The following is a 15,071-nucleotide window of genomic DNA, read 5'->3' as shown; positions in this document are numbered from 1 at the left end:
TCATGAACACTACAAACCCCCTCATTATGTCATGAACACTACTTAACAACAGTTGTTTTGTTGAGATGACGAGAAACTCTACAAATAGGAGTTGATCAGAGCCCCTGGTGGATCAGAGCCCCTGGTGGATCAGAGCCCCTGGTGGATCAGAGCCCCTGGTGGATCAGAGCCCCTGGTGGATCAGAGCCCCTGGTGGATCAGAGCCCCTGGTGGATCAGAGCCCCTGGTGGATCAGAGCCCATGGTGGATCAGAGCCCACGGTGGATCAGAGCCCACGGTGGATCAGAGCCCCTGGTGGATCAGAGCCCCTGGTGGATCAGAGCCCCTGGTGGATCAGAGCCCCTGGTGGATCAGAGCCCACGGTGGATCAGAGCCCCTGGTGGATCAGAGCCCCTGGTGGATCAGAGCCCCTGGTGGATCAGAGCCCCTGGTGGATCAGAGCCCACGGTGGATCAGAGCCCCTGGTGGATCAGAGCCCCTGGTGGATCAGAGCCCCTGGTGGATCAGAGCCCATGTTTTTATTGACTGCTACACTAAGGGATGGTACACTAAGGGATGGTACATTTCATGCTGACATCATGCTTTCATTTGTGTTTGGAGATCATTATCAGTTTCTACGTTAGAATGTGAACCAGATAAATGTCCCTTTAGAGCTAATGGGGCATCTATGCCCTTAACTATGCCTGACAGGCAGCCCTGTCTACCAGGCTTTGTGCCACCCCCGAGACCACAGCCAATCGCATGCAAGCAACAACGCAGCTAACTTGGCTCGTCTTGTGAGTGAGTAAGCGAGCTAGCAAGGTAGTTCTGTCAGCTAGCGAGCTTGTTATCTGTGCTGGTTGTTAGCTTGCATACCTGATATGTGTTTATCTATAAGGGACACTGTATGTTTTATGGGATGCTATTTACATTTACAGAGTGGGTGAGCTTCATTCCTGACCGGCTGATCAGATTCAATAGCAGCCTCAGGATGCTGCCTCTGAGCCTCTCGAGATGCTGCCTCTGAGCCTCTCGGGATGCTGCCTCTGAGCCTCTCGGGATGCTGCCTCTGAGCCTCTCGGGATGCTGCCTCTGAGCCTCTCGGGATGCTGCCTCTGAGCCTCTCGGGATGCTGCCTCTGAGCCTCTCGGGATGCTGCCTCTGAGCCTCTCGGGATGCTGCTGTAGGCTGTTTCATATGTAAGGCTCCTTGCAGACAGCATACTGACTTATCAGCCTCTGAGGCTGCTGTTGAATCTGATCTAGCTCTGAGGCTGCTATAGAATCTGATCTAGCTCTGAGGATGCTATAGAATCTGATCTAGCTCTTGGAGGCTGCTATAGAAACTGATCTAGCTCTGAGGCTACTAATGAATCTGATCTAGCTCTGAGGCTGCTATAGAATCTGATCTAGCTCTGAGGCTGCTATAGAATCTGATCTAGCTCTGAGGCTGCTATTGAATCTGATCTAGCTCTGAGGCTGCTATAGAAACTGACCAGCCTGCCAGGAATAGAGCACAACTACTCTAGATTATATGCATCAACCCTATAAACCAATTTTATTACAGCTAATCCCAGCCTGCAAGAAGCTTGACCTATGAAACAGCCTCTAAAGGCAGCATCCAGATTCATCAGCCTCTGAGGCTGAAATTGAATCTGATCAGCCTATCAGAATGGGAGTTGATCCACTGTACATTTTAAATATTATCCACAAAACAAATAGTGTCCATTATAACTATACATATCAGTTATGCAAGCTAACAATCAGCATAGACAACTTTCTAGTAAGACGATCCAGCTAACTAGCCAAGCTAGCTGCGTTTGTTCCTTGCATGCGATTGGCTGTGGTCTTGGGGGCGTACACAGACTGGGAGACAGGACTGCTTTGTCAGGCATTGGCCGGGCTTAAATGCCCAGGAGTGCATTGTGACCAATACAGCCACAGGGCCTTGATGAAGTGGTTTAAATCCTACATGGTGCATCTGAACAAGTAAATGGATGATGCGTGGTACTATCGATTATCTCGTGGTCTCACTTAAACAACGTTGTTATGTAGTGACCATGAGATAAGTTGTGATCTCAACATAACAAGGGAATACATTTTTTGTGTATATTCATGTCCTCTCTGAACTTATGTAGAAAGCTGCATTCAACCTCCGATAACAAAACGTGCTGAACGGAGGATTTCCCACAACTCACCTTGGAGAAATGAAGATCCTTCATGACATCGTCTACGATTCCCCTGCGTTGCAGAGCCCGGAGGAAGTCCTCCTCAGACAGAGAGCTATGTCCAGGGTCTAGATCCTCTCTCACGGTCTCCGCCAACACATCCCTGATCTTCCTATGGATGTTCATCTGACAAAACACACGTTACTACTAGTCACTAAATCTTAGAACAGAATGGTTCAACTCCTGGCTGTTCTCCCTCAATGGCAACAGTCTCTCTTTAACTAGAAGTGTTTCCCTGTACATAGCTAGATACAGTGAATCAATCTGTGCATGACTTGTGTCATGCACAAAGTAGACGTCCTAACCGACTTGCTGAAACAATAGTTTGTTAACAAGACATTTGTGGAGTGGTTGAAAAAACGAGTTTTAAAGACTTCATAGCTATCAGATTGGTAATGATCATTTTAAATGCTTCGGTAACTAGCTACCTTGATCAGATGGTTGTGTATGATCTGCTTTAGTTCAGATGCTTTCTCCGGTGGCAGAGACATCTCGGTAGACTTTACACCCGCGTTTCGCCCGTTTTACTAAATGAACACTACACTGTACGTGTGATAAGAAGTGCTACATGTAAATGGCTTATAGTTGTCTTATTTGCCTGAATAACACGAAGGATCGGGAAAATCCATCTACAAAAACTTCAATCCCAGACCTCCACAACAATAACTGCCAGTTTAAACTGTGTGGCGGAAAAGGAAGCGGGCATGTGTCTTCCTCATTGCCTGAAGCGGTTCGTCTAATTAAAGTCTCAACTAAGGACAAAACCATTCCATTAAATAACAATAATCACACCAAGTATTACATAAAACCATCACTTTTTGAAGACCGAGTCTTTGTTTAACGTGTATTTGCTTTATTTTCATTCAATATTTTACATTTCTATAAATCGTCAGCGATAAAATTCTCCGTTATGAAGGACCCACAGGCCAGTTTGTAGTTTGAGAACCGATTGTAGTTTTCTCCAGAGATACTTTTCAGGAGACGTGAACGCCCATTGTGTACGTTGTCCATACGTCGTCGATGGGCCGCGCCGTGCATCGACGTAATGGCGAAAACAACCGACTGAAAACGAAAACAACCGAGTGAAAACGAAAGGAGGAAGGTGAATTCAGAGGGGCGTGTTTCTGCAACTGATGAAAGTCGGACACTAATATGGTTCGACAGCAAGGCTCAGATCAATATGGCGCTGTTGCCATTGTTTAGAAGTAAAACATAGCTCCAACCCCCATATCACACTCACAAGCTGAAATATTTTGGGTACATTATGCAATCAATCATTGAGAGCTCTAAAAATCACATTTATTTATATTACTTCACTGTACATGAATCGTGGCAAAGTTGGTCCCTTACGAAAATGTAGCATGGTAGTAAAATAAAATAAAAAATACCATGGTAACGCATTACTATTATTTTTGATCACTACCGTAACAGGAAAATACATGATATTGGTGCAAATGCCATGGAATTTTCCTGCCAAGGTAGTGACTAAAAAACTGATCGTAAATGCCATGGTAGTTTTTTCATTGTAATTACTAGCAGGAAAATACCATGGTATTTTACTGCCATAGTAGAGACCCTTAAAAACATTTTTTGCTGTCTGTTAGCTACCATGGTAAATGAACCATGGTACTGCGATGAAAAAAAAACACCATGGTTTTGTACTAGCAGCATGTGGTGAAACATGAAAGCATGGTAGTTGTATACAATGTATTATGGTGGTCTGTGTCCCACCATTTTTTGGAGTAAAGTGACCAAAAACGTACAGCTAATTTATGGTACTCACATAATGCAACATTCACTACTAGCTCTGCAATGGCAAGCGTAGTACCCTCTTACATTTACATTTAAGTCATTTAGCAGACGCTCTTATCCCAGAAGCGACTTACAAATGTTAACCCAGTGAAAAACCACAACACACATGGTCTAGTAGTGTACCCTATTAAACCTTGGGACCTGGACAGGGTATGGTGAGAAGAATGAATGGAGTCTGAAACATTGAAGATTTAAATAATTTATCAGGGCTTCTCTCTTCAATACAGTTTTCAGTTGTCTCTCTCTATTCAGCTGACTTGGATACTCATATACAATTCTAAATAGCCAACATACTAAAACTTTTGTAAAAAGGTATACATCCTCATCTTATCTCATAGATACATTTTCATCATATAATTGCTCAACCTTTCCTAAAAACAGGAAGTGATGTTCCTGTTTCCACTCTGTGAACAGCCACTGTTGTGCCTGTTGCCATGACACCCCCAGGCTAGCTTGACTGGAGCGAACGTTAGCCACGTTAGCTTCTATGCTAACGGATCAACGAATTAAACTATCAAAATGTTAAATAAAAATAATACAATTACACCCCCCGCTTCTTGGTGTTTCATACCATATGCTTTATAACTCGCTCACCCGGATAACGTTTAAAATATATTCCGTTTATCTGGTGTCTGTGTCATTCGGCTGCCTCGGCAGGCTAGTGAGAGAACCGCTGTGGAGAGAGAGAGAACGGGAAGAGACCGCTACAGCGACCGGCTCCATCTGCGGCCCCGAAACAAAGCGTTACACCCCTGGACGATAAATAGTGTAAATGATTAAAACATGCCAAAGATTAGGCTACCATATCTCTCACATTTCAGATTGGCAACACAGGGAACCCAAACATAAGAAGAAAAAAACGGTACTAATCAATACATAAGTATTAGAAGCGACCAGCACAGACAGCTGTGTGTTGCGTGCTAGGCTAGGAGGTGGTTGTGTTGTACTGACCAGTACCCGGTGTTCGCGGGTCCGACATGTCAATCAACCTGCTATCTGCCAATCACGGGAATGCCTGGAATGTTCTGATGCCGGGCATCCTGGTGGTTGGCGGAGTGGCGTGGAGGGGGGTTGGGCATTGGAAGTTAAGACCAGGTTCAGCCTTTGTTCTCTCTCTCTTACATCTGGGCTTCACAAGAGAAAGGTCACGGTTGGATTGTGGGTTATCTATTTGGCGTGTGCTACGGCCCAAACAGTAGCCTGTGTAAAGTTGGTTCAATAAACCGTCAATTAAGCTCAGGCCTCTGTCTGGACAATTGTTCATTTATGATCTAGTCAGGTCATTACATTGGTGTCAGAAGTAAAAACGTTGATACAAGTTAGCCAGCTAGCTAGCTGACTTATGTGGCTAGCTACCGTAGGTGAGAACGGGGATTGAAAATGCTTCGAGGAATCCGAAAGTGAAGGTGGAGGTAGGGGACGATTATGGCCAGGAGGTGCGTGTGAATGGACGTCGGGAGTTCTGTCTGAGGAGATCGCCAGGCGTCGGAGCGCAGAGGCCGCTTGAGGGAGGACGTTGAGTGATGGTGGCTGAAGCGGGCATGAGTGTGTTCGTCGAGTGTATTTCGCGCGGTTCTGGTGAAGCGAAGGGCGTAAGCCTTGTCAGCCCAGCCTGACGAGGAATCTGGGCTCAGGATGTAAACAAACATGGCGGTGCCCAGTTCCCTGCTGCGTCCGTATCTGTTAAGACCCCGAAGTATTCCGGTAAGGCGGATTGGGAAGCTTTTCATGCTCAGTTTGAACTGTTAGCTCATTTTAGGGGGTGGTCGGATGAAGAAAGGGCACTGCAGTTGGCTTTATGCCTCACGGATGAAGCTCCTGTCCTGTTTGGATATTGATTAGCCCTGAGGACAGGCATGATTATGGTGCTCTAGTGGGAGCACTGAGGAGGCGCTATGGACAGTGTGTACAGCCCGGGCTACTGCGCTCCGAACTGAGGAATAGACGCAGGCAGCCTGGAGAGCCTCTACGGGTGCTAGCTAATGACATTGAGAGCCTCTCTCGGCGGGCATGTGCCCCCCTCCGTGCAGAGCGAGCTAGCACGGGACCAGTTCATACAGGCGCTCTCCCCTACGGAGCTGCGCATACAGACCCAGCTGGCTCATCCTGAGTCATTGCAGACAGCCTTGGAGATGGCTTTGGAGAGGGAGCTGGTGTGGGCTGGGGCTTCAGCTGGGGCTTTGGTGGGGGTGCAGGAGACACACCCTCTGTGCGAGCTGGGGGCAGAGCAGCCCGGAGCCGGAAAAGCCTGCTTGGGTGGCCGAAATGACAGAACTCATTCGGGCTGTGTCGCTGCTAGGCGGCACGGGAAACACAAGCCCTGGTCCCAGGGTCTGCTGGGGTTGTGGCCAGCCAGGCCATCTGCGCCGAGGTTGCCCCATGTCCCAGAGCTCAGGGAAACGGCTCGGGGTCCGCATAGACCGAGTGGTGCGGACCCCTGGCTTTCTATCCCAGCCACCATCATCTTCAGGAGGAGCCCACCCGGCACAGACGGGAAGCAAGGCTCCACTTCCCCCAGAAGCAGACGAGGGTAAGCGGAGGGAGCCTGTTGTTGTGGTGGGCCGGACCTGTGTTGGGGACTTTGTCATGTCCCTGTCACTGTGGAGGGTGCCCTGCTCCGCCCTGGTGGACACACTGGGTCCACAGTAACCCTGGTGAGGCCAGATATTGTGCCAGGATTGGACTCAGTGTGAGCCTACAACTGTGCAGCTCCGCACAGTCACAGGGGAGCTGGCACCCATGAAAGGGAAGGGAATAATGACTCTGACAGTAGGGGGCAGGACTGTCGTCATCCTGTGTGGGTGGCGGCTGTGCAGGACCCTTGTATCCTGGGGTTGGACTTTCTTAGGAGCACAGGCTGCCAGTTAGACCTAAATAGGGCACACTGAGCTTCCAGGGAGGGACGGAAGTCACCATGGCCCCCTAATGTCACATTCACTCAACCCAACAAACCCTTTACTCCAACAGTTAAAGCAGCAGAGACTCATGGCTGCGCCCCTCCCCCCACAGCTGTGTGTGACTTTTCCCCAGTCCCCCTGTCACCTACGGCGGTGTGTTATTTCCCCAGCTACCTCCATGACACAGCCCTCTGTGAGCCCGGGCCGCACCCCCCAGCCCAGCTACCCCAGATGGGAGAGGAGAGGACACTGTCTGCAGTGAGGGAGATATGGGGAGGAACTGTGTTAGTCTTGACCCTGAGCAGCAGGAACGGTTGTGGCTTGTTGCTGTTTGAATTCAGAGACAGCTGCGTTGAGTGAGGAAGAGGTGGGTCAGACTCTTCTGGTGCAGCATGAGATCGACACAGGTGATGCTCGACCCATCAAGATGCGTCCCCGCCGTATCCCGCTGGCACGCCAGGAGAGGCGGCAGACAAGGCTGTGTTGGAGATGCAGCGGGCAGACTTCATTGAGCCTCAGACAGCCCCTGGGCGGCGCCAGTCGTCATGGTTCCCGAAGAAGGGGCAAGCTGAGGTTCTGTGCGGACTACAGGCGGCTGAATGAGGTAACCAGGAAGGACTCATACCCCATACCACGTATCGATGAGTCGCTGGACCTGGTTAGGGGTCCTCCTGGTTCTCCTCACTAGACCTCCGCAGCGGCTACTGGCAGGTGCCCCTCTCCCCAGAGGCCAGAGCCAAAACTGCGTTCTCCACTAACAGAGGACACTGGCAGTTCAAGGTCCTGTGCTTTGGCCTGTGCAACGCTCCAGCTACTTTTGAGCGTTTGATGGACAGGGTGCTGGATGGCATCCCCCGACAGCAGTGTCTGGTATACCTCGATGACATCCTGGCCCATGGCAGCTCCTTCCAGTCAGCCCTGGGGCGCTACGGGCGTGTGCTGGAGAGGGTGGCTGCCGCAGGTCTGAAGCTCCACCCCGAGAAGTGCCACTTCATGAGGAGAGAGGTGTCCTTCTTGGGCCACCGAGTGGGGAAGGAGGGGATCAGCACCATGGAGGACAAGGTAGGGGCTGTCAGAGACTGGCCCACCCCCACCGACCAGCGTCAGCTGAAGAGCTTCCTGGGCCTGGCCTCATACTACAGGAGGTTTGTACGGGGCTTCTCAAGCGTTGCTGCTCCACTGAACCGCCTGCTGCCGAAGGACAAGGCTTTCACTTGGACAGTGGAGTGTGAGGAGGCGTTCAACACCCTCAAACGTGCACTGATCGAGGCCCCGTGCTCGCCCCTGACCTCACCTTGCCCTTTATCCTGGACACAGACGCGAGCAATGTGGGCATGGGTGGGGTGCTGGCCCAGGTGGGGCCAGAGGGGAGAGAGTGGTGGCGTACTTCAGCAAAACATTTGACAAACATGAGCGCCGCTACTGTGTCACCCGGCGGAGCTCTTGGCTGTTGTGGCTTCCGTCAAACACTTCAAGTACTACCTGGGTGGTCTGCCCTTTACTGTAAGGACTGACCACTTGCTCTCCAGTGGCTCATGTCTTTCAGAGAGCCAGAGGGGCAGGTGGCACGCTGGTTGGAGGAGCTTCAGCCGTATGACTTCACGGTGGTGCACAGGGCAGGGGCACGCCACTCCAACGCCGACGCCATGTCCCGTCGGCCCTGTACTGCAGACGGCTGCCGCCACTGTGAACGGAGAGAGGACGGGAGAGAGAGCTGCGGGCAGAGGAGGGTGTCTGTGCCACAGTGTGTCGGGCGAGCGGGCCTGTCTGCTGTGAGCTGCAGACTGTCGACGTGGCTGAATGGCGGCAGCAGCAGGGACGGGACACAGACCTACAGCCAGTGCTACAGTGGGTAGAGGCGCAGGTGAGGCCACCATGGGAAGAGGTGACAGCGCTCTCACTCGCGACCAAAGGGTTGTGGTCGAAGTTTGAGAGACTGCGGCTGGCTGATGGCGTGCTACAGCGGGCATGGAAGGAGTCAGCTACGGGAGAGGAGAGGTGGCAGGTGGTGGTCCCAAAAGCATTGCGGGAGGCTGTGCTCCAGAGTACTCATGGGGGTGGGGACTGGACACTTTGGGGTCACAAAACACTGCGCCCGTCTCCGTCAGGGCTTCTACTGGGGGCAGCACAAGAGGGATGTGGAGGACTTTTGTCGCCGCTGTGACAACTGCACAGCGAGAAAGGGCCCCCAGGCCGCTCTCATGCTCAGCTCCAACAGTTCCCAGTGGGGCTCCCATGGAGAGGGTGGGAGTGGATGTAGTTGGGCTGTTCCCCACCACAGACAGTGGAAACCGCTGGGTGCTCACGGCCATGGACTATTTCACAAAATGGCCCGAGGCCTATGCTCTGCCTGACCAGGAGGCAGAGACCATCGTCGACGCCCTGACAGCGGGATGTTCAGCAGGTTTGGAGCTGCAGAGTCCATCCACAGCGACCAAGGCAGAAACTTTGAGTCCGTGTGTTCGCCACCATGTGTGAGAGGCTGGGTATGCACAAGACCCGCACTACTCCTCTCCATCCTCAAAGTGATGGCCTTGTGGAGCGCTTCAACAAAACGCTTGGACAGCAGCTGGCCATCGTCTCTTCCAAACACCAGCGTGACTGGGACAAGCACCTGCCTATGGTCCTCATGGCATGCCGCTCCGCTGTCCAAGACTCCACCTCCTGCACGCCTGCCCTCCTCATGCTGGGGAGAGAGATCCGCACCCTGCGGAGATGGCGTTTGGTCGGCCCCTGGATAGCCCCCATGTTCCTCCCGGGGCCGGAGTATGCCCGGAGACTCCAGGCCCGCCTGGAGACAGCCCACACCTTCGCCAGAGAGCAGCTGGTGAATGCAGGTGTGAGGCAGAAAAGGAACTATGACGTGCACACCCGGGAAGGCACTTTGTGGCTGGGGAGCTGGTCTGGGTCTACAGCCCCTAAGGAAAAAGGCAGATGCCCCAAGTTGGACAGTCACTGGGTGGGACCCTGCAGTGTCCTGGAGAGGGTAGGGGAGGTTGTGTACCGGGTGCAGCTTCCTCCCAGGGGGAGAAAGGTGGCACTGCACCGGGACAGGTTAGCCCCATACAGAGGGGCCTCTTCTCCCCAAACCCCAGGAACCCCCACAATTCCCCTCTCTGGCAATGACATTCTCCAGGCACCCACCCTCAGGTGCCACAGACAAGGCTCCAGACAGCCCACTCCCCCTGTCTCCCCCCCTGTGTCACCCCGTGGTTCCCCAGAACCACGGACTGTATTACCCGTTCCCCGCTTCCTTGTCCCCCATATCCCTGCCTTCATCCCCGGGTTCCCAGAGGGGCACTCTGCGACCATCACGGCCACGCAGGCAAAGGAGACCTCCGGGTCGCTTCAGAGACTTTGTTTGTTCCCTCGGGACGAGGGACTTTGTGGTGGGGGCTGTGGCGACCCGCACAGACAGCTGTGTGTTATGTGCTAGGCTAGGAGGTGGTTGTGTTGTACTGACCAGTACCCGGTGTTCGCGGGTCCGACATGTCAATCAACCTGCTATCTGCCAATCACGGAATGCCTGGAATGTTCTGATGCCGGGCATCCTGGTGGTTGGCGGAGTGGCGTGGAGGGGGGGTTGGGCATTGGAAGTTAAGACCAGGTTCAGCCTTTGTTCTCTCTCTCTTACATCTGGGCTTCACAAGAGAAGGTCACGGTTGGATTGTGGGTTATCTATTTGGCGTGTGCTACGGCCCAAACAGTAGCCTGTGTAAAGTTGGTTCAATAAACCGTCAATTCGCAAGCTCAGGCCTCTGTCTGGACAATTGTTCATTTATGATCTAGTCAGGTCATTACAGTATGATCACGTTTTATTTGACGTTACAGACAAACTAGGATCAACAATAGCAGCCTGCCTCTGACTTCATCAGAAACTTGCCTATACTAGTGTATACATTTTTGAAAACTTTTACTTACCTACATTCCTAAAGAAAATCATGTACTTTTTACTCCATACATTTTCCCTTGTTAGGAAAACGGTCCAATTCACACAGGTATCAGGAGAACACCTGGTCATCCCTGCTGCCTCTGATCTAGCAGACTCACTGAACACAAATGCACATTTTGTCAATTATGTTGTCAATTATGTTGGAGTGTGCCCCTGGCTATCCGCAAATGTTAAAAACAAGAACATTTTGCCATCTGCTCTGCTTAATATAAGGAATTTGAAATTATTTAAATGTTTGATATTTGAGTATATTTAAAACCAAATACTTTTAGATGTTTATTCAAGTAGCATTACTGGGTGACTTTACTTTTTACTTGAGTCATTTTCTATTAAGGATCTTTACTTGAATCAAGTGTGACAACTGGGGGCGTTTTTAGCTTCCACAACGGATCACTATAATGCCAACCAACCTCTTTTGACCTCGAGGAGTTTCCACAACGGATCACTATAATGCCAACCAACCTCTTTTGACCTCGAGGAGTTTCCACAACGGATCACTATAATGCCAACCAACCTCTTTTGACCTCGAGGAGTTTATTAATGTAATGCTTTATACTGCCATTGTACTACAGTAACACACCATTACTAAAGATGGGACCATATGATACATTGTTAGTACCATTTATAATAATTGTGCATTACTATGGTAGACTTTATAAATGCAGCTCAAAACCATTGTACATTTCCATGATCCACATCTATACCATGGTATAACTGATGCACTACCATGGTGATATTTAGGGACCAATGGCAGCATCATGGTAGTACCATCATGTTTCAAGGCTAAAACCATTGGTACATTTCCATGATCCACATCTATACCATGGTATAACTGATGCACTACCATGGTGATATTTAGGGACCAATGGCAGCATCATGGTAGTACCATCATGTTTCAAGGCTAAAACCATTGGTACATTTCCATGATCCACATCTATACCATGGTATAACTGATGCACTACCATGGTGATATTTAGGGACCAATGGCAGCATCATGGTAGTACCATCATGTTTCAAGGCTAAAACCATTGGTACATTTCCATGATCCACATCTATACCATGGTATAACTGATGCACTACCATGGTGATATTTAGGGACCAATGGCAGCATCATGGTAGTACCATCATGTTTCAAGGCTAAAACCATTGGTACATTTCCATGATCCACATCTATACCATGGTATAACTGATGCACTACCATGGTGATATTTAGGGACCAATGGCAGCATCATGGTAGTACCATCATGTTTCAAGGCTAAAACCATTGGTACATTTCCATGATCCACATCTATACCATGGTATAACTGATGCACTACCATGGTGATATTTAGGGACCAATGGCAGCATCATGGTAGTACCATCATGTTTCAAGGCTAAAACCATTGGTACATTTCCATGATTCAGACTATACCATGGTATCAGTGAAAGTACCATGGTACATTTTTGTAAGGGGTTCCTGTTTCAGTCATGTGACGGGGCGGCACGGAGTGGTTAGAGCGTTGGAACAGTAACCGAAAGGTTGCCGGATCGAATCCCTGAGCTGACAAGGTAAAAAAAAATCGGTTGTTCTGCCCCCTGAACAAGGCAGTTAACCCACTGTTCCTAGGCTGTCATTGAAAATAAGAAAATAAGAATTTGTTCTTAACTGACTTGCCTAGTTAAATAAAGGTAAAATAAATAAATGTCTTTGGTCACATTCGCATGGGTCATACAAAACCAGTTTAATGATTGGTTGATGACAGATCCTCCTACAATGCAGGCGGTGGCTGCAGGATGAAGTTGGTCAAGAGAAACTCGCAGTCAAAACTTCACTTTAAATCACATGTTGTTTTTTTGGGTCAATTTCACACATTTGACATGTAGGAGCAAGTGATAACAGTGATCTGTGATCTGCTGGAACGCATCCAGTGGGAGTCGATTGGGTTCTAGCTCAAAAGCCCAACATTAGCATTGAATATCATGAAGAAGTACAACAGTACATTTTTTTCCCCCGAAGACTTTGAGATATTCTTTGTAATATGGTTTATCTTTAGTCACATTGTGTTGAATACTATCTATGAAAACAGGCAGGTTTGTCACTATTGCTGCCAGCCCTAGAATTTCCCAGCAGCATTATAATGCTCCCTAAAGAAATCCATGCCTTGCAGCTGAAGTGTCCGTTGTGCCTTTTGGGAGGAATATAATAGTTATAATTCCCTTCTCCCAGCTGCCAATCGCCGTGCTACTCACTCACACGGCTGTCAGTTATCTCAATTCTTATTAGTCCATGCCTGTCATGTGATCAGGTCCTTCTCACAAGCATCTCGGCACTGAAGTAGACTACAAGTGAAGACAGACTCATCTCAGTGGGCTACAAGGGAAGACAGACTCATCTCAGTGGGCTTACAAGTGAAGACAGACATCGTGGAATCAACGCCGCCCGTCGTTCTTATCCAATTCCAAGGTGCATATTGAGGATGTTCAAATCGTTTCCATATTTCTTTTCCGTCAGCCAACCAGATCAGTAGGCCTGAGGAACAGCAAAAGCACTAGCCTATGTGGACATACCATCCCCCGTAGTATAAAAGTTCACCTATTCTTATTGGTCATCTTGTCCTTCTCTGCGAGAAATACATTTTCTCAAAACAGACTCTGGTGCGGTTTTGGAAGCGTCAGATCACAAATGAATGCAGCCACTGTACATAAAAACAATCTTTTAAAAAGCAATGAGGCTGATGCAAAAGAATCAGAATGTTTAGCTTAAAATGTTGATCAACTATTAGGTTATTTCTTCACATGATAAAAACACAGCAATTTATTTTACCTTTATTTTACTAGGCAAGTCAGTTAAGAACAAATTCTTATTTTCAATGACGGCCTAGGAACAGTGGGTTAACTGCCTGTTCAGGGGCAGAACAACAGATTTGTACCTTGTCAGCTCGGGGATTCGAACTTTCAACCTTTCGGTTACTAGTCCAACGCTCTAACCACTAGGCTACCCTGCCTTCTGCCCACAAGGCAGAAGGCTATATGCACAAATGTTCCAAAATGGCAATTTGTGGGAATACACTGTTTTGTCAAAAGCGCATCAGAAATGTAAGCGGTTTCATTTGACAAAAATATCCTTCAGAAATTGCCACTAAATTCCAGGCCTGATTGCTGCGTTCACGTGCTTGTCGGAACGCAGGAAATGTTCGACTTGCTATCTGGTTGAACGTGGCACGTGCATATCTACAACCAGATATCAAGTTGGACATTTTTAGAACGTGGCATCATACCCTGACTGTGAAAAGGGATTGCGTGGCGATTATCTTAGCAACCGTGTGACGGAGATATGTGTAATGTTTACTGTTAATTTTTATTGTTTATTTCACTTTATATATTATCTACCTCACTTGCTTTGGCAATGTTAACACATGTTTCCCATGCCAATAAAGCCCCTTGAATTGAATTGATATGCCTTCTGCCATTTATTGACCATGGGATTCCTATCTCCTCCTTTCTCTAATATCTCTGGTTGTGGGATTCCTATCTCCTCCTTTCTCTAATATCTCTGGTTGTGGGATTCCTATCTTTTCCTTTCTCTAATATCTCTTCCTTTCTCTAATACCTCTGGTCGTGGGATTCCTATCTCCTCCTTTCTCTAATATCTCTGGTTGTGGGATTCTCCTTTCTCTAATATCTCTGGTTGTGGGATTTTTCCTTTCTCTAATATCTCTGGTCTCCTTTCCTTTCTCTAATATCTCTGGTCGTGGGATTCCTATCTTTTCCTTTCTCTAATATCTCTGGTTCCTATCTTCTCCTTTCTCTATCTCCTCCTTTCTCTAATATCTCTGGTTGTGGGATTCCTATCTCCTCCTTTCTCTAATATCTCTGGTTGTGGGATTCCTATCTTTTCCTTTCTCTAATATCTCTGGTTGTGGGATTCCTATCTTTTCCTTTCTCTAATATCTCTGGTTGTGGGATTCCTATCTTCTCCTTTCTCTAATATCTCTGGTTGTGGGATTCCTATCTTTTCCTTTCTCTAATATCTCTGGTCGTGGGATTCCTATCTCATCCTTTCTCTAATATCTCTGGTTGTCAGTCAGTATTCACACCCTTTGACTTTTTCCACATTTTGTCGAGTTACAAAGTGGGATTAAAATTCATTTAATTGTCGTTGTTTATCAACTATCTACACAAAATACTCTAATGTCAAAGTGGAAGAAAAGTTATATTTGTAAAA

General features: G+C 48.5%; 1 protein-coding gene across 1 annotated transcript; it reads right to left on the bottom strand.

The window, feature by feature from the left end:
- Positions 1–6: 6 nt before the first annotated feature.
- On the bottom strand, positions 7–2,884 carry LOC135567222 (centrosomal protein of 76 kDa-like). The gene is made up of 3 exons (XM_065014641.1): positions 2,635–2,884; positions 2,177–2,332; positions 7–495 (listed from the first exon to the last, which is right to left on the bottom strand). The coding sequence occupies exons 1-3, from the start codon at positions 2,695–2,697 to the stop codon at positions 487–489; spliced, it is 228 nt and encodes a 75-aa protein (XP_064870713.1). The 5' UTR covers positions 2,698–2,884; the 3' UTR covers positions 7–486.
- Positions 2,885–15,071: the final 12,187 nt, after the last annotated feature.

Source organism: Oncorhynchus nerka, unplaced genomic scaffold (assembly GCF_034236695.1).
Source record: "Oncorhynchus nerka isolate Pitt River unplaced genomic scaffold, Oner_Uvic_2.0 unplaced_scaffold_2348, whole genome shotgun sequence".
Lineage (NCBI taxonomy): Eukaryota > Metazoa > Chordata > Actinopteri > Salmoniformes > Salmonidae > Oncorhynchus > Oncorhynchus nerka.
The sequence above is the reverse complement of the archived record's forward strand: the minus strand, read 5'-3'. Positions and strand labels throughout refer to the sequence as shown.

Coding starts and splice junctions, on each gene's coding strand:
- LOC135567222 (XM_065014641.1), bottom strand. CDS start 2,697: ATGTCTCTGCCACCGGAGAAAGCATCTGAACTAAAGCAGATCATACAC. Junction 2,333..2,634: donor TACACAACCATCTGATCAAG/GTAGCTAGTTAC, acceptor GTGTTTTGTCAG/ATGAACATCCATAGGAAGAT.